Source organism: Lagenorhynchus albirostris, chromosome 5 (assembly GCF_949774975.1).
Source record: "Lagenorhynchus albirostris chromosome 5, mLagAlb1.1, whole genome shotgun sequence".
In the NCBI taxonomy this organism is placed as follows: Eukaryota; Metazoa; Chordata; class Mammalia; order Artiodactyla; family Delphinidae; genus Lagenorhynchus; species Lagenorhynchus albirostris.
The window spans coordinates 73,547,718-73,568,520 of NC_083099.1; the positions used below are offsets into that span (position 1 = coordinate 73,547,718).

Consider the following 20,803-nt stretch of genomic DNA (forward strand, 5'->3'; position numbering starts at 1 on the left):
TTCATCCAAATTAATTTTATTCATAACAATTTTCTCAATTTTTAGCGATAATTTGTCTCTAATACATAAAGTACTCATTTATAACACAAATGAAGATAAAGTCACTTCTCACAAGATAAATATTAATTTAACAGAATTAAGTTTCCTCTATTGGCACTTGATGCTTGAGGATTATGAGAGGTCGACACAACAGAGCACTGAATTTTGAAATTAGCTGAGAATCATCCAGAATTTCCTCTAGTAAACATAATATTAGCCATAAATGAAGATGAAAGAAAAAAGTAATGACAATTCTAGAACACTTCTAGTCACAAATGAATAGGTCTTATTTAGGTTTATGGAAAGCGTTTAACTACATAAAACTCATAGGGAAAAACGGCCATATTTGAAAACAGCCACAAGGATTAAAGTAGAACACAAGATGGTAATAAACAGAGTCACAGAACATACTAAAGAGGTATGTATGGTCAGTCCCACTGGAACCTGTAGATTCGCATTCTTATATACCTAGGGAGAGAGATGGATAGAGAAGTTAAAGACATTTAAGATCAATGTCCTAAGGCGAAACCACTGCTTCTTTGATTTTTAATTTTAACTTTTTCTTTTTTCTTTTAAATATCTTTCAGCCATTGCTATGCTACATATAACATTATTATTTGAATGATTCTTTTAAATTCAACATTTCAGTTAATTTAACAGAATCAGACTCAATTCCCATAATAATTCTTAAATTCTCATTAGCTTTGACTTTTTCTGCTTTTTACATAGAGTTAAGTATATTGTTAAAAAATACTAGCTATATCCTAATGTCACCTCTGTAATCAATATAAACATTTACTTCCTCTTACTATGTTTCATATTAGAATACAGAATAATCTAGAAGTTAAAGCCCTAAAGGAAAAACATTAAAACAACAATAAAACTAAAGGATCCATTCTTTCCTGTTTTGCTGTTTCTCTCCTCAAACAGCTTTTAAAAGTTTGTTAGGACTTCCCTGGTGGCTCAGTGATTAAGACTCCACCTGCCAATGCAGCGGACACAGGTTCTATCCCTGGTGCGGGAAGATCCCACGTGTCGCAGAGCACCTAAGCCCGTGTGCCACAACTACAGAGCCTGCACTCTAGAGCCCGCACACCACGACTACTGAACCCATGCACCGCAACTACTTAAGTCCACATGCTCTAGGGCCCATGTGCTGCAACTACTGAGCCCGCATGCTGCAACTACTGAAGCCCGCACATCTAGAGCCTTGCTCCGCAACAAAAGAAGACACTGCAATGAGAAGCCTGTGCACCGCAACGAAGAGTAGTCCCTGCTCGCCGCAACTAGAGAAAACCCACGTGCAGCAACGAAGACCCAATGCAGCCAAAAAAAATTTTTTTAAGTTTGTTATTCACAAATTACACAATTGAATGTGTCCTTTACTGTTTTTTAAAACATCCAAGTAGTTGCAATACTGACTAGCAATACAAAAGTTCTCCTATGTTCAACTTGGTTTCTATTTTCTATTTGGTTTTGAAGATAAAGGGGTTCAGTTAGAAACTCTGGTAAGTTTTATGGTTTAAAAATAGGTTTGGGGCTTCCCTGCTGGCGCAGTGGTTGAGAGTCCGCCTGCCGATGCAGGGGACGTGGGTTCGTGCCCCGGTCCGGGAAGATCCCACATTGCCGCGGAGCGGCTGGGTCCGTGAGCCATGGCCGCTGAGCCTGCGCGTCCGGAGCCTGTTGCTCCGCAATGGGAGAGGCCACAACAGTGAGAGGCCCGCGTACCGCAAAAAAAAAAAAAAAAAAAAAAAAAGTTTTAAAAAACATTAAAATTTAGGTAACTTGGGAATTCTTTTATTTTTGGTTTCTTTTTATAAATGCATGGATTACACTTTCACATGCAAAAAAAAAGTTACCAACACAGTCTGTAGCAAAGTGCCATCTAAAAGCATCTTTCAAATAATGGCATTTTCAAACAAGCCTTAGTACAGTTCACCATCTTAGTAATGGTCACCTATTTTTCTGGTATATATAAACAAGAAATGTAACAAAGAAAAAAATCAAAGTATTTAATTATGACCTCCTATTTCAAGTTACATGGTCTTAAAGAGAACTGAATTCAAAATGTTTTAATAGAGTGATTTTTTATTGTGTAGCAATGCACACCACCTATTTTTTAAACCAATACATCATAAATAGTATAAATACTAATCATACTCTTCATTCACATAAGAAAATCAAATGTAATTCTCCAGATGTACTTTAGAGTTTGAAAAAAATCCAGGTACTCTATGGCAATAGAAATCTCAAAAGCAAATTTATGTTGCATAACATATTAGCACAATCATACATCTTTCCAACTGTCTGTTCAAAGAAGTTTCTCCAATACAAAATAATAGGCTTTGCAGTAGGGCTTCCCTGTCAGTAGTGGTTTTCTGAATTAGCTGGTAAACATACTTCTAAGCAACTACAAGGAAAACACTTCAAATCCAAATATCCACACATATGAACAAATCTGCTTTATGTTTATCTGATTGACAGTTATGTTGTCTGCTAGTTTAAATTTTTAAATTTTTTTTATTTTTGTTGCAAACTCATTTGACTCTTTGTAAAAATAAATTGTAAAAATAATGACACAGATTGTGGCATTCAACCAAAGAAAACAGGCCTTAAAGAGAATTAGGAACAAAGAGAAATTCAGATACTACAAGCATCAGTTAAAAGGCAGCTCTTAAAAGAGTAACAAAAGAACAGAAAAAAAGAGGGAAAGAAAAGAGGTATGTTGTACAAAGACTTACCACTCTGAAGAGAGGAAAGTAGACTATGTTAGCTCAAGAGGGTAAGTAGAAAACTACAGACTCCTTAGACAAAGCCAGTGTTAATGAAGTACTAATACTTACCTAATTTAATAACTGAAAACAAGTTGGGAGGCTAAAACACCAAAAATGGCCTGAAACAGCCTAGATTTAGATTTATAATAACAGTATAACTGTCTAGAAACTTAACCACAGTTGAAATGATACAACTTTAGAGTTTTACTTTCCTTTTTTCACTTGTTCTGTGTAATATAATAAAGTCAACTAATTCATTTTGTTGCTCAAAAATTAATAAAAAGTTCTAAATAAAGTGAAGTTTTATTGATTAAAATCAGATGGACACACCACTGTTTTTCTTTACCATTCCACACTTTTAAAAAGCCCATCAGCTATACTTAAGCTCTGGATCAATGAGGCATTGGGACTAACTCTAAATCCCCATCCCCCAAATTAAATGATTCTATGACTGTTGCTATTAGTAACAAAGAAACAACATTAAAAACAAACAAAAAACAGCTTTCTATGATAGAATATAAAATGTTAATCCCTTAAACGTGGCAGAAACATTATAGAAAGAGTTTTATATGAGGCCGCATGACCTAAAACAACATAAAATATTAACTTACTGATTTATATTTCATATTGTTCCATTGGCAGTTATCCTTACTGTTCAAAGCACAAGGAGCTGTCACTTCTGACTGAGCCCAGCATTTCAAAATTGGAAACTCTGAGAAAAAGTGGTAGAACACCGTATCAGAAAACTGATCTGGACTAGAGGCTAGGCCAGTCTTTCATGTTGGGATATGAGTATTCAAATATTTTAATACACAATGTACATGATTTGGACCCAACTATCATGTGCTCTTCTATTTTAATAGCCTGTTCTAAGTGGATGGCTAGGAAATTATAAAATTACAAAGACTGCATAGAAGTTGAGCATGACTTCTTAACAAATCCCACTACACCAGGGGCCATTTTTTTTTAACTTAAACTTTTTTTGAAGTATAACATATCTCAGAAGAATAAACAGATCCTAAACCTACAACTTGATAAATTTCCGTAGAGAAAACACACTCATGTAAAGAACACTCAGACCAAAAAAATGAACAATTCCAGAACCCCAGCTGCTCTCTTGGGAGGGAGCACTTTTCCAAAGTTTATTTAGGGTAGGTAAAATGTACCATGAAAAGAAACAGAAAACTAGGTTGGATAAACAAAGCTAACATAGTTGAATACTTTTTAAGTTTTCTCATCATGAAATATATGATGACAGCAAATGTATGATTAAAAACTTTCTATCTGCCAATTTTTAGTAACAGTGCTACTGATTTCTGTTTGGAGACACGAAGAACCAAAATCTGAAAGGGGCTTCTTAAAGTCTTGATTGTAGGAAGACTGAAAATGATGAGAGCATAGTTTTTAAATTTACTAAAATCCACACATAGGGACTTCCCTGGTGGTGCAGTGGTTAAGAATCCACCTGCCAAAGCAGGGGACACGGGTTCGAGCCCTGGCCCAGGAAGATCCCACATGCCGCGGAGCAACTAAGCCCACGCACCACAACTACTGAGCCTGAGCTCTAGAGCCCGTGAGCCACAACTACTGAAGCCCTCGTGCCTAGAGCCCGTGCTCTGCAACAAAGAGAAGCCACCGCAATGAGAAGCTCACGCACTGCAATGAAGAGTAGCCCCTGCTCGCCACAACTAGAGAAAGCCCGCATGCAGCAACAAAGACCCAACACAGCCAAAAAAAAAAATCCACACATAAAAACAGAAAAAACAATCACACACAAAACCAATAACTCATAGACAACTTTTACAACAAAACTAGGTGATAAAGTATCCCCCTTAAACACCAAAATACATGTGAGTGGACACAAAGCACTAACAGCTACAAATCCTGCAGTATCAGTATGAAGAAATAGAAAGCAGCAAAGGAGTAATAAGGACCAATGGCTGAATAAAGAAACAACCAGACATTATATGCCCACTCATAAAAGATCACATCACCACCTATAGTCTGGCCAAAAGAATCAAACCTGAATCTCATCACACCTCTCGAGCCAGCTGCCAATTTCCAAGTAATAAAGAAGTCAGATGAACTAATGAGTATAATCACCCAAACCCCAACAGTGATAGGGTCTCAAATGACCCCGGTTCTTCAACAGATAAATTTTTTTTTAAAGGAGATAGAGGGGAAATCTGTAAATTAAGAGACTTAATGGAAATAACATTTTTTTTTAAAATGGCAAGGCTAAGCTACAGTGTCTAAGAACGCCCACTTGAGTGATAAAAGTATAAAAAAACATAAGGAAGTGATTAAAAGTCAGGAGAGTGTGTTACTCTTACAGGAAAGGAGATTGGGACAGGACACCCGGGGCTGCTGCTCGGGCAGCTGGCAAAGTTCTGTTTCTTGACCTGGGTGGTAGTTACCTGGGTATCTGCCTTCTAATAAGTCACTAAACTATATATTTGTGAAGTTTTTCTATATCTGTGCTTTATTTTACAATCAAAAAGTTTAAAAGAAAGAAAAAAGAAACATGATTTTGTTATCACCGTCCTTGACTTCAGACTTACCATTATACCTTTAATTTTATTTTCAACTCTCCAAAAAGACTTGCAATCCTTACCTTGGTCACAATACATCAATAAATCTGGGTTATTGAGCACAATAAAGGTTTCTCCATCTTTACTATGTGGCCGATGATAGCGATAATGCACAGGCAAAAAAGCTTGGAAACAGTCGATGCACTGTGAATCCTGTCTGGCATAAACGAGAACTTCAGACTCCTTGGACAAATAGTTGGGAGCCTCTATATTAAAATTTTCTGAAACCATCACTGCCTGTCAAAAAGAAAACAAATATTAGTCCAGAAGAAATGAATGAGGAAGATTAAAAAATAAATAAAACCAGAAGATTGTTATATAGATGAGCAAAAATGTCAAAACACCCCCCTTATAAACAATTTCCATTCCCCTTCCATCCCCAATTTTAAGTAGAAAACACAAGATATGATGTGTGTTTAATAACATTTACTAAAAGTAAACTGAGGAAATTATACTCTGGGGTGTGAAATTTCCCCATAATAAAAATTTCTATGTAATTTCCTTATCAACCTTTGTTTAGGTAACTACACAGGTACCAAGAAAAGAAATTTCATGAATAAATATAGCATTATTCAATAAGTATGAAAACTATGACAAAAACAGTTAACCCAGTATTGGGTTAAAATGACTGGTGTCATTCTGCTAATTTCCTGTTCTTCACAGAAGTAAGATGGTAGTGAGTAAGATAGAGCACTGTGGTCAGGAAGTCTAAGCAAAGGTCAGCACTCTTTCCATACTGGGCATAAAAAGTTAATGGAAAAAATGGTAAATGATTCTTTTAAAAAATAATATGGTAAAAAACATTTTAAAATAAGTATTCTACACCAAAAGTAAAACTGCACATGTGGCAGAAATTAGCCCTAACTTACAAACGTATCCATATACACATACATACATATTTATGTATCAAACCACACATATATACATATGCACACACATACACATGTATATCAACATTATATACATAATCTGTGTTCATGTGTGTGTGTATGCATACACACATGCAAGTTTTCTCTAGATTCTTTATGGAAAGAGAAAAAAATAGAATTAACTTCTACCCACCACAGCGAGCATTCTAATTCTTCTATTTGACAGTGATACCAAGTGCTATATTTTCACATGTTGTTTCTTCTCTGTTCATCACAGGAGTAACAGAACTTATTGGTAAAGGTCAAGGAATTATATAATCTTGAGCCATAAGGAACCTGGAGGTAATCAAGTTAAACCACTGTTCCAATGAGAGTATTTATCAAGTATCCAGCCACTATTTTAATGCTTTCAATGACTGGAAGGGAGTTCATTACTTTGAGTCATCTCACTTTATGTACTGTTAAAATTATTCCTTTTTTATTAGTAGAAACTTGATGCTCTGACCCATAATAATTCACCAATTGTCGATGCTTACAATATCTGCAATAAATATGTCCTCTGTTTTACTAAGGGTCCCTTATACATCAGAAGGCAACCACACTGCCCCCACTAAGTTTTCTCCTCCCCAAACAAATATGCAGTTTTCTTGGTTTCTCATGACATGGTGTCTAAACCATGCATCGTATCAGTTGCCTTTCAAAATACTCAGAGGAAATAGTAGCAACACTACCTTCTTTAGCAAAAATTGCATTAGCTTTTTTTTTTCAGTTTCTAGGTGTAAAAATTGCATTAGCTTTTTAGCAGCCTCATTTCAGTGTGACACATATCTATATACTATCTCTCTCTATTTTTTTAATTAATAGATTTCATTTTTTAGAGCAGTTTTAGGTTTACAGAAAAACTGAGCAGAAAATAACAGCATTCCCACATACTCCCCACAGCTCCCACACACACTCAGAGCTTTTTCTATTATTAACAACAGTTTGGTACATTTGTTACAACTGATGAACATTATTATTAACTAAAGTCCATAGTTTAAGTTAGGGTTCACTCTTTACATTGTATATTCTATGGATTTTTCACAAATGTGAAGTGACACGTATTCATCATTACAGTATCATACAGAATAGTTTCACAGACCCTGTGCTCTGCCTATTCATCCCTATATTTTTCATTTGAACTTTTTGCACAAAACTTTAAATAACTCCCATCCTATTTTATCGAGTAATTGATGTTTTACTAATTAAATGCAGGGCTTTATATCTCTCTCTATTAAATTTATCTTTCTGGCTACAGTCCATTTTTTCTAGGCTATTGAGATTTAATTGAAATCCCAATCTGTCAACCAGCATTAATGTAACATTTATGAACTTGATAACTGTGTCTTTTGTATTTTTATCTAAGGATAAAAATGTTGACCAGGAGGATCATAAGAGCAAACCCCTAAGGAATTTTACTAGAGACCTCCTGCTAGAAATTTATTAATAAACTCTTTGGGTACAACTAGTTACAAATCAAAATAACACATAAGCCCAAATGTTCTATCTTGTCAACACAGATGACAAGATAATAAAGATAACTTTGAGTACTTAGGTGTTTCACCAAGTGGTTTATATATGTTATCTCCTTTAATTTTCACAAGAACACTATCAGGTAGGAACTCTTAGCCCCATTATATAAATGAGCAAACAAAGTATCGGGGTGGATAAACAATATACTGTAGCTAGTAAGTAAAGGAGACAAGATTCAAAGCCAGGTCAAACTGACTCTCCTATTCAATTAGGTTAAATAATATAAAATAGCCCATGTTTATCTAGTGAAAATTAAGTGTAATAAGTAGAACTAATATGAAGTATATTCCTGATTGTGCTATTTAGAATTTATGATGGTACTATGATCTTCAGCTTCTCTAATTATTGAGCTGTTTTGTTTATTTTTGTTTGTTTATTGCTTATTTTTCCATAGAAATAAAAATATGGTCACTTGCCAAAAATTGAGAATATTTTTAATATGAATTTAAGCTGGGATATAATGAAAATGAGGCAAATTGCTACACGGCATTCTGGTAGGGCCAGAACAACAGGTAGGGCCCTGTTGGTCAAAGGATTATTTGATGACGGTTCAAAAAATTTTATTCTGGGTATCTGAATCTCAAAAATCAGCTTTATAGGGGTTTTCTTTTGCAAGTAATGAAAATATCTGGAATTAGATAGTGGTGATGGTTGCACAACTTTATGAATATACTAAAAACTACTAAATTACACATTTCCAAAGGGTGAATTTTATGTCATGTGAATTATGTCTCAAAATTTTAAATGGGGATAATTTCTTTTTAATGAACCTCAACAGAGACCCAAATCCATTTTAAACCAAGATCAACTAAGAACCAGCAGAAGCTAGTCCACAAACAACAGTCTAAGGTCCTGGAGCCGACTCAGGAGTTTAGGCTATGAATTTCTTGACACCTAGCTACAATAGGGAAGGGGGGAAATGTACAAATAGGTATACCGATTGAGAGGTGATCAAAATCTCAAGAGAGTTACAGGTATGTGTATCAATTTAGATTCAAAATAATAGAGAAATATTTTTGAAAATCATAACCTGACAATCAAAAGTGATCTAGACAATAGCTAGATGCTGGTAAATCTCCCAAACACGTGCCAAACCATCAGTGCAACCCCAAAAAGTCCAGTGACTCTACGCTGATCCACAAAAGTCAGAATTCATTGTTCCACTTTCACCATGATAAAACAACAGCAATAGAATGTTATCAAGAAATTGAAATTATGTATCAAAAATTAATCCTAGAGCAACATGCACTGGTTAACAGACATGGACCTATACTTTTTCATGTCAACACTCAACTACACATGTCATAAACCACCAGAGCAAAGTTAAATGAATTAAGCTATAAAACTTTTGTACCATATCTGTAACGTTCAACAGATCTTTCTCTCACAGGCTAGAGCTCTTTCAAAACAACCCCAAACATTCCCCAATTAAGACACAGTAATTGGTATCTTTGAATAACTTGTACAATCTAAAAATGTAAAACTTTATAAAAAATGAAATGTACAATACTTTTCTGACACAGGGATGTTAATTCTAACAGTACTTATTTTTTTTATAATCAGACTGGCTAAGGGTCTATCAATTTTATCCCTCTTAAAGAACAAGTTTTTGGTTTCACTGGCTTTCCCTATTGTGTTTCTGTTTTCTAGTACATTAATTTCTGCTATGATCTTCACTATTTATATTCTTCTACTTTGGTTTCATGTGCTCTTCTTTTCATAGATTAAGGAGGCTTAGCTGAAAACACTGACTGAGACCTCTCTTCTTTCTAAAATAGGCATTTTAGTGCTACAAATTTCCCTCTAAACACAGCTTTAGCAGTACCCCACTAGTTCTGATATTTTGTATTTTCATTTCCATTCAGCTCAAAATTCTTTATTTCCCTTTTGATTTCTTGTTTGACCATGTATTTCTTAGAAGTATGCTAATTAGTTCCCAAATGTTTGAGGGTTTTCTAGAGATCTTTCTCGTCTTTATTTATAACTGAATTCCTCTGTAGTCAGAGAATATTCTTGGCACATCTTGAATTCTTCTAAATTTATTGAGGCTTGTTTTATGGCCTAGAGTGATCTATCTTGGTAAATATTCCATGTACACCTAAAAAAAGAATGTGTATTCTATTGTTTTCAGGTGGAGTGTTCCATGAATGCTAATTAGGTCAAGTTGGTTGATAGTTTGGTTCAAATCTTCCATATCCTTATCAATTTTCTATCTACTTATTATGTCAATTATTGAGAGAAGGGTACCGAAATCTCCAACTATAACTGTGGATTCATCTATTTCACCTTACAGTTCTACCAGTTTTTCTTTGTGCATTTTGAATCTCTGTTATTAGTGGCATAAATGTTTAGGATTATTATTTCCTTCTGATTAGTTGATCCCTTTATCAAAATGACCCTCCTTAGCACTGGTGATAGTCTTGGCTCTGAAATCCCTTTGCCTAATATTAATATAGCCACTTCAGCTTTCTTTTGATCAGTGTGAGCATGTTCTATCTTTTGTTTTAAAATTTAAAGTTCATTTCTTGCATGCAACATACAGTTGGGTCTTGCTTTCTTATCCAATCTGAAAATCTCTGACTTTCAATCGAGATATTTAGACATTTACACTTAATACGCTTATTGATATGGTTAAGTTTAATTCATCTTGTTCTCTATATCTTACGCCTATTTTTTGTTCCCTTTATCTTCTTTCTCTGCCTTCTTTCTGGGTAACTGAATGTTTTTTATAGTTCCATTTAATCTGCTTTGCTGGCATATTAACTACAACTCTATTTTGTCATTTTTGTGGTTACTTTAGGGTTTACAGTAAACATCTTTAATGTAGCAGAGTCTACCTTCAAGTGATATTAAACTGCCTTATATTTAGTATAACAACCTTACAAAAGTGTATTTCATTTTTCACTTCCCAGCTTTTGTGATAGTGCTATCATACATTTTATTCTTAGACATGGTTAAGAATGGCTACACTACATTGTTATTATTTTTTGTCAATTATCTTGGAAAAATTTAAATAATAAGAGAAAAAAGTCATATTTACCCAGTAGTTATATTTCAAGTGCTGGTCTTTCCTTGGTGTACATATAGATTTCATTTGGTATCATTTTCCTTCTGCCTGAAGGACCTCTTCTAACATTTCTTGTATTGGAGGTCTGATGGTAATGAATTCTTTCAGCCTGTACGTCTGAAAAAGTCTTTATTTCACCTTCACCTTGAAAGGTATTTTCACTGGCTACAGAATTCTAAATTCACAGGTTTTTTTCAATACTTTAAAGATGATGCTACTCCATTTTCTTGTTTGCATTATTTTTGACAAGAAATCTGCTGTTATTCTTATCTTTGGTCCTCTGTATTTTACATGTGGTTTTTTCATCTTGATGCTTTTAAGATTTTCTCATTATCATTGTTTTAAACAATTTGATTATCATGTACCTTGGTGTAGTTTCCTTCATATTTCTTGTACTTGAGCATTGTAGATATGTGGGTTTATAGTTTTCATCAAATTTGAAAATTTCTCAGCCATTATTTCTTTCTTTCTGGCTGCGTTGGGTCTTACTTGCGACACACCAGATCTTCACTGTGGCATGTAGGATCTTTCGTTATGGCACGCAGGCTCTTCATTGCAGCGCGCAGGCTTCTCTCTAGTTGCGGTACATGGGTTCCAGAGTGCATGGGCTCCTTAGTTGTGGCACGCAGGCTCTAGAGAGCGTGGGCTCTATAGTTTGTGGCACATAGGCTCTCTAGTTGAGGCATGCGGGCTCACCAGTTATGGTGCACAGGCTTAGTTGTCCCGTGGCATGTGGGATCTTAGTTCCCGAATCAGGGATTGAACCCGCATCCTCTGCATTGGAAGGAGGATTCTTAACCACTGGGCCACCAGGGAAGTCCCTCAGCCATTATTTCTCCAAATATTTTTTCCATCTCCATCTCTTTCCTCTCTCCTTGTGGACTCCCATTACACCTCCCCCCCAGCTTTACTGAGATATAATTGACATACAACATTGTGTAGGTTTAAGGTGTACAACATGAAGATCTGATATATGTATATATTACAAAATGATTACCATAATAAGATTAGTTAACACATCCATCACCTCACATAATTACCTTTATGTGTGTGTGTGTGTGTGTGTGTGTGTGTGAGGTGAGTACTTTTAAAGTATACTCTCTTAGCAAGTTTCAAGTATACAATACAGTATCGTTAACTATAGTTACCATGCTGTACATTAGATTTTCAGAACTTACTCATCTTATAACTGGAAGTTTGTACTCTTTGACTACATTCATCCATTTTCCCCACATTCTCACCCCTGGCAACCAACAACCTACTCTCTGTTTCTGAGTTCAGTTTTTCTTAGATTCCACATATAAGTGAGATCATACAATATTTGTCTTTCTCTGACTTATTTTACCTAGCATAATGCCCTCACAGTTCATGTGTTCTGTTGCAAATGGCAGGATTTTCTTTTTTATGGCTGAATAACATTCCACTGTGTGTCTGTGTGTGTATACATATTTATGTGTATATACACATATATATACCCACATACACACACATGTATATACACATTTATATATAGCTCTCATTTTTATATCTCTATCTCTCTCTCACACTTCTTTGTCTGTTTATCCATTGATGGATGCCTAGGTTGTTTCCATACCCTGGCTATTGTAAACAGTGCTGCAATGAATGCAGGGGTGCAGACATCTCTTGGAAGCAGCCCAGTTACACTTACTGTGGGGGCCACTTGAAGTTGTCCCACAACTCACTAATGCTCTACTCACTTTTTACATTTCTTTTTTTAATCTCTTTTATATTTTTGGTAGTTTCTATTGCTATGATTTCAAGTTCATTAATCTTTTCTTCTGCATTGATCTGCCATTAATTTCATCCAGAATATTTTCCATCTCACACTTTGTAGTCTTAATCTTTAAAAGGTCAACTGTCCTTTCATATATCTTCCATTTCTCTACTTACCTTTTTGAACATATGGAACGCAGTTATAATAACTATTTTCTTGGCCTGTCTGTTAATTCTAATATCTGGGTCGGTTCTGCATCAGTTTTGACTGATTCATTGATCTCCTCATTACAGGTCATATTTTCCCACATCCTTGCATCCTTGCAAACTTTTTATCAGAGTCAAGACATTTTGATCTTTTTGGGTGCTAGATATTCCTGCATTCCTATAAATATTTTTGAGCTTTGTTTCGAATGCAGTAAATCTACTTGCAACAGTTTGATTTTTGGAAGGTCTTGGTTTTGAAATTTGTTAAGCAGGACTGAAGCAATGTGCAGTCTAGGGCTTAGTATTCCCCACTACTGAGAAAAAGTTCTTCTGTTTAATCTATCCAATGCCCAGTGAATTACGAGGATTTTCCTAGTCTGGATGGTGGGAACAGGCACTACAACTGAGTCAGTGTGCGACACTGTTACCTCTAATTTTTTCATATGGTTCTTTTCCCAGCATCAAGCAGTTTCCTCACATGCATGCACTAATTAATACTCAACTATGTGCTTGAGGGGAACCTCTAAGGATCTCTGCAGTTTGTCTCTTTGCAGTTCTCTCCTCTCTGGTACACTGTCTAGTGAATTCTAGTGACTTTGGTCTTTCCCAAATCTTACCTTTATCTCCTCAACTCAAGAAGTCCACCAGGCTCTGCTTGGGTTTACCCTCCCAGTACTACAGCCTGAAAACTCTCATGCAAAAAGCTAGGACAACTGAAGGGCTAACCTTATTTATTTCCCATCTCTAAGATATCACTGCCTGATATTCAATTATTTTTTCCATTATTTCATATATTTTGTCTATTCCTTGGTTGTTTCAAGTGGGAAAGTAAATCTGGTCCCTGTTCTCCAACTTGGCCAAGGCAGAAGCCCTAACACATTTTGATTGAGTGAAACTTACGATTCCAAAAACACTGTATTTCCAGAGCACAGGAAGAAATGGTGACTGGGGGTTAAAAAATAGGTGGAAGCTTATCATGTATACATTTTTACACCCCCTGAATTTTGAATCATGAGAATGTAATTACCTACTCAAAAACAAACTTAAGTAAATAAAACAGGTGAAGAAATTGGCCTAAACCACAATTAAATTAACCGCCATCATAAATGACTCTAAGCATATCCATTTTGTTTTTTAGAAATTCATATATAGATTATAATCCTATGAATTAAGACAGTGTTCCCCAAAAATTCTTAACAGGAATCACCTGAGTCATTAACAGATTTTGGGGTCCAATATGAACTGCTGAATTAAACGTTCCCAGGCAGACAATAACCTGCACAGGTGATTCTTATCAAAGTTAGCGAAACCCTTAACTAAGGAGTAAGATTTATTTCCCAAAAGAACGACAACTTTGCAATCAGACAATCCTGGATTCATTTTCTTGGCTTTTCCATTTGCCTATGTGATCCTGGATAAGTTATTTGGCCTCTCTGTGCCTGTTTCCTTAACTATAGAATGCAATCTTTCCAAGGTTGTTATAAGATTAATCTATGTAAAGGGTGTGGGACATAGTCTTTCTTATAATGCTTAATTTTACCTTGCTTCCTTTAAAAAAAAAAAAAGAAGATATTTGTCATACAGATATCCAATAAATATTTGTTTTGTTTCCTCCCATACCCAAATTATACAGGTGTTGGGGTATATGTCAATTTAACAAAGTTGTTGTTGAAGCAGTATTTATTAACTATTAATCTTCTCAAACAGAAGCTTTAACAACATCGGTTTAGTTGGCTTACTACTGACAAGTATGACAGGTATCACTCACTTTATAAAGAATATTCCCGTCCTATCTTTAAAAGGTTACTTTATACATTTTAAAAAAATCAATACAAAAGTACTACAATGTTGTCTTACCTATTTTGCCTTAATCCAAATTATAGCATCCCTACAATAATTTCTCTCTCAAAAAAAATCCCTCTAACACTTGTACCTCTGTTATGTTTCTCTCTCGTAATGATGCCAACTCATACGGATCCACAAAAAGTCCTGTCGGGATGTACTGTTTAATTAAGAGTCGGCAGGTCTGTAAGTCCTCAATGCTCTCTCCAAATTTCACTTTTATTAACAGGTCTCTGTAAGACAAGTATGTTTAAAGTAAATATCTTCATTCATTTTTTAAATGAGCTAGTATAACGTTATATTCAAGTTAGTAGAAATACTATATTTCAAATTAGTTTTTCAAAACAAGGTTATATCAAGTCAAATGAAATATTTATATCACATCAGAACCACTCATTAGATCTTTCATAAATTCATGTCATAAGCCATAATATAGTATTAGTGTGAAAACAGACAAAGATCAATGGAAAGGGATGGAGTCCAGAAACAGACACACACCTTTTAAAATAAAGGTGCCAATATAATTTGATGGGGATAATATTGTCTTTTCAGCAAATGGTACTGAAACAACTGTGTATTTATATAGAAAAAACTGAATCTTGACCTCTACCTCATACCATCCTACAAATATTAATTTGAAATAGATTATAAACCTAAATGGATAATTGTCCTGGCATTCTGTCTGGAGGCCCATTCTGGACCAAGTGCAGGGAAGAAGATCCAAAGCACAGTGGTTTTGCTTAAGTGAGAAAACAGAGACAGAAGATAAGGGAGGCTTAAGTAGCTAGAAGTCACAGTGCTATGTTCCAGAAAGGAAGGAACTTCGTAGAAAGAGTTCTAGAAGTCTGAAATGGAGTCCCCTTGAGTTTTTGTTGAATACTAAAATAAGCGTGAGTAAGATGTAACTCCACAAGACTAGACAAAGAATTACAAGGGAAGTGAAAGATGAGAAATTCTGAAATTTCGCAGAGGGTGGGGAGACACTACATTCCAACCAACCAAAGCGTAGAGACCAAAGGGCTCAGCAGAGATTCCCACAGAGATAGAAATAGAATGGTGGTTGCCTGGGGCAGGGGGAAGGGAAGAATGGGGAGTTATTGTTAAGAGGCACAGAGTTTCAGTTTTGCAACATGAAGAGATTTATGGATGGATAGTAGTGATGGTAACACAACAATGTGAATGTCCTTAATATCACTGAAGTGTACAATTAAAAACAGTTAAGCAGGAATAAAGACGCAGACCTCTTAGAGAACGGACTTGAGGTTATGGGGAGGGGGAAGGGTGAGCTTTGACAGGGCGAGAGAGAGTCATGGGCATATACACACTAACAAACGCAGTAAGGTAGATAGCTAGTGGGAAGCAGCCGCATGGCACAGGGATATTGGCTCGGTGCTTTGTGACAGCCTGGAGGGGTGGGATGGGGAGGGTGGGAGGGAGGGAGACGCAACAGGGAAGACATATGGGAACATATGTTTATGTATGACTGATTCACTTTGTTATAAAGCAGAAACTAACACACCATTGTAAAGCAATTATACCCCAATAAAGATGTTAAAAAAAAAAAACAGTTAAGATGGCAAATTTTATGTTACGGACATTTTACCACAATTAAAATAAATAATAATGTAAAAAATATATGACTGGCTGTTCAGAGCAAAAGTAACAATAATATATGGTAGTGTTTATAACATAAGCAAAACATGTAAAGTTAATAAACGTATAGCAAGAATAGCATAAAGGGGAGGAGAAAGAAGTGAACTATTCTGATATAAGATTCATACATTATTCATGGTATACAATAATATTATTTGAAGGTAGACTATGATAAGTTAAAATTGTAAACCCTGAAGCAAACAATTTTTTAAAAAGAGAGAGGTATAGTTAATAAGCCAAAAATGGAGATAAAATGGAATGATTAAAAAATATTCCATTTATTCAAAATAAGGCAGAAAAAATAAAAAAAGATTAGATGGGACAAATAGAAAAAAACACAGAAAAAAAGTAGCAAGATGGATAGATTTAAACCAAACCAATCAAATCTATATTTACATTAAAAGTAAATAGTCTAATCACTCCAATTAGAATGTAGAGATTGACAGACTGGATAAAATATCAACATTTAACTATATGCTGTCTACAAGAAACGTTAAGTATAAACACAGATAAAAGTAGAAGGATGGGAAAATGTATGTAAATGTTAATAACAATAAATATGGAGTGGCTATATTAATACTAAAAAAGTGGACTTCAGGGGCTTCCCTGGTGGCGCAGTGATTGAGAGTCCGCCTGCCAATGCGGGGGGCGCGGGTTCGTGCCCCGGTCTGGGAGGATCCTGCGTGCCACGGAGCGGCTGGGCCCGTGAACCGTGGCCGCTGGGCCTGCGCGTCCGGAGCCTGTGCTCCTGGGCGGGAGAGGCCGCGGCAGTGAGAGGCCCGCGTACCACACACACACACACACACACAAAAAGTGGACTTCAGGACAAGGAATATTGTCAGGGATAAAGAAGGACATTACACAAAAATAAAAGGGTCAATCATCAAGAAAATATGACAATCCTAAATGTACTTTATGCACCTAAAAACAGAGCTTCAAAGTATTCATGTATTTTACTTCTTAGCAAAAACTGGTTGAACTACAAGGATAAACAGACAAATCCACAATTAGAGAAAAAGATTTTGACGCCCTTCTCTCCGTAATGGATAGAACAAGTAGAGAGAAAATCAGTAAGGATACAGAAGGCATGGACAACCTTCAATTTAGTTGATCTAATTAACATTTACAGATCACACTCAGTGCATAAGAAAAACTATACGCTGGGCAATAAGTCTACAAGTTTAAAAGAACTGAAATCATGCAGAATATGGTCTCTAACCACATGGAATTAAATTGGAAATCAATAGGAGGAGGAGACACCGCCTCCACCAAAGCCACAGCTTCAGCTTCTCTCTTGTCCTTCGGGCTATGCCTGGGATCTGCTGCCAGGTAGCTTCAGCCCCACAGCCCTGCATGTGTGGTCTCAGGTTCCTTTAGTTCCAGAAAGAGAAAAACTGACACTTCGCATCCTGGAAACTGATCTAAGAGACTGAAATTAGGGACTTCTTTCAAATTTAAACATGGCTAATCAAGGAGCAACAAGACCCACCGGGCCAAACACTGGAAATAAAATACAGTACACTGGTACAAACTAGTACTTCTGGGAGAGCCTGCTGTTGGCATGTCAAACCTGGTGCTTCGTATTGTGAAGGACCACTTTCATGAATTTCAAGAGAGTACCACCTGGGCTGTTTTTTGTTTTGTTTTGTTGTTTTTTTTGCGGTATGCGGACCTCTCACTGTTGTGGCCTCTCCCGTTGTGGAGCACAGGCTCTGGACGCGCAGCCTCAGCGGCCATGGCTCACGGGCTCAGCCGCTCCGCGGCATGTGGGATCTTCCCGGACCAGGGCACGAACCCGTGTCCCCTGCATCGGCAGGCGGACTCTCAACCACTGCGCCACCAGGGAAGCCCCAAGAATTCTAATTTTGATGCAGTATAGTTTATCAAACTTTTTCTTTTGTGGTTCATGGTTTTTGTGTCCTGTGTAAGAAATCCTTGTCTATTCCAGGATCATGGAAATTTTCTTTTAGAAGTGTTATATGGAGTATGATCCATTTTGAATTAATTTTTTTATATACTGTTAGGTAGGGGTTGAGGTTAATTTTCCATATGGATATCCAGTTGATCCAGCATCATTTGGTGAAAGGACTGTTCTTTCCTCATCAAATTACCTTGACACATTTGTTGAAAATAATTACCTTATATATGAGGATCTATTTGTGTACTGTATTCAAACTATGGCCCATAGGCCAAATCCTGCTCATTTTGTACACCCTTGAGCTAAAAATGATTTTTACACTTTTAAAGGTTGTTTTAAAAAAAGGCAAAGAAAAATATTCAACAGAAGCCTTATATGACTCACAAAGCCTAAATAATTTTACTGTTAGGACCTTTACAGAAAATGTTTGCCAACCCCTGATCGGTATGTTCCGTAATGTACTATTTTGATAATAGTTGTAGCTTGATGCTACATCTTCAAGTCAGGAAGTCTGAGTCCTTCACCTTTTTTTTTGAAAGTTGTTTTGGTTATTCTAGACCCTTTGCATTTTCATATAACTTTTGAAATCAACTTGTAGATTTCTTCAAAAAAGCTTCATAAAATTTTGGTTGGGATTCTGTTGAAACTCTAGATCAATTTGTACAGAACTGATATGTTAATATTAATTAATGTTCCAATGCATGAATATAGTATTTCCATTTATTTAGCTTTTATCAGTTTATCTTTTTTTTTTTTTTGCGGTACGCGGGCCTCTCACTGTTGTGGCCTCTCCCGTTGCGGAGCACAGGCTCATTTTTAGCTCAAGGGTGTACAAAATGAGCAGGATTTGGCCTATGGGCCATAGTTTGAATACAGTACACAAATAGATCCTCACATATAAGGTAATTAATTTTCAACAAATGTGTCAAGGTAATTTGATGAGGAAAGAACAGTCCTTTCACCAAATGATGCTGGATCAACTGGATATCCATATGGAAAATTAACCTCAACCCCTACCTAACAGTATATAAAAAAATTAATTCAAAATGGATCATACTCCATATAACACTTCTAAAAGAAAATTTCCATGATCCTGGAATAGACAAGGATTTCTTACACAGGACACAAAAACCATGAACCACAAAAGAAAAAGTTTGATAAACTATACTGCATCAAAATTAGAATTCTTGGGGCTTCCCTGGTGGCGCAGTGGTTGAGAGTCCGCCTGCCGATGCAGGGGACACGGGTTCGTGCCCTGGTCCGGGAAGATCCCATATGCCGCGGAGCGGCTGGGCCCGTGAGCCATGGCCGCTGAGCCTGTGCGTCCGGAGCCTGTGCTCCACAACGGGAAAGGCCTCAACAGTGAGAGGCCCGTGTACCGCAAAAAAAAAAAAAAAATTATAATTCTTAAAACTTGATAATAAAATAACAAACAACCCAGTTTAAAAATGGACAAAAGACTAAGACACTTCACAAGTCAGAAAGAGAAAGACAAATACAATATGATATCACTTATATGTGGAATCTAAAATATGACATAAATGAACCTACCTACAAAACAGAAACAGACTCACAGACATAGAGAACAGATTTGTAGTTGCCAACGGGAAGGCATGGACTGGGAGTTTGGAGTTAGCAGATGCAAACTACTACATATAGAATAGATAAACAACAAGGTCCTACTGTATAGCACAGGGAACTATATTCAATATCCTCAGATAAACATAATGGAAAAGAACATAAAAAAGAATGTATACGTATGTATAACTGAATCACTTTCCTGTACAGCAGAAATTAACACAACACTGCAAATCAGCTATACTTCAATTAAAAAAAAAAAGACTAAAACACTTCACAAAGGAAGATATACTAGTGGACAATAAGCACACAAAAAGATGCTCAATATCATTACTCATCAGGGAAATACAAATTAAAATTACAATGAGATACCACTACACATGCACCAGAAAGTCTAAAATTAAAAAGACTGACCATATCAAGTGCTGGCAAGGACGTGGCTGGCAAGTTCTGTTTCATAATGTATGAAACAGAACTCTCATACGTTACTGATGAGAATGTAAAACAGCATAACCACTTTGGAAAACAGTTTGGCAGTTTCTTAAAAAGTTCAACATTTATCTATCATATATCCAGCAATTCTGTTTATTGATATTTACCCAAAATTAATGAAAACATGTCCACACCAAGACTTGTACACAACTGCTCATTATAGCTTTATTTACCATAGCCCCAAACTAGGAACAACTCCGATGCCATAGATATGTGAATGAATAAACAAATTTCAGTACTCTGCAACAAAAAGAACAAATTACTACCATACAGAACATCGTTAAATCTCATTGACATAATGCTGAGTGAAAGAAGCCAGATATCAAAAAGTACATACTGTATGATTTCATTTATATAAAATTCCAGAAAATCTATCTAGTAACAGAAGTAGATCAGTGATTGTCTGAGTGTGGGTATGGGTGAGGGAGAATAACTGCAAGTAGCACATGAGTATTTTTGGAGATGAT

At 36.0% G+C, this 20,803-nt stretch overlaps 1 protein-coding gene across 1 annotated transcript in view; it reads right to left on the reverse strand.

Annotated features, from left to right (window-relative positions):
- The window catches only part of PIGX (phosphatidylinositol glycan anchor biosynthesis class X), a 26,359-nt gene continuing 5,556 nt past the window's right edge, over window positions 1–20,803 (reverse strand). Inside the window, exons 4-7 of the mRNA XM_060149036.1 lie at window positions 14,787–14,928; window positions 5,428–5,641; window positions 3,425–3,525; window positions 1–507 (exon numbers count right to left, since the gene is read on the reverse strand). Coding sequence (XP_060005019.1) covers window positions 364–507; window positions 3,425–3,525; window positions 5,428–5,641; window positions 14,787–14,928 — 601 coding nt within the window. The 3' untranslated portion in view covers window positions 1–363. The remainder of the gene's footprint in view (window positions 508–3,424; window positions 3,526–5,427; window positions 5,642–14,786; window positions 14,929–20,803) is intronic.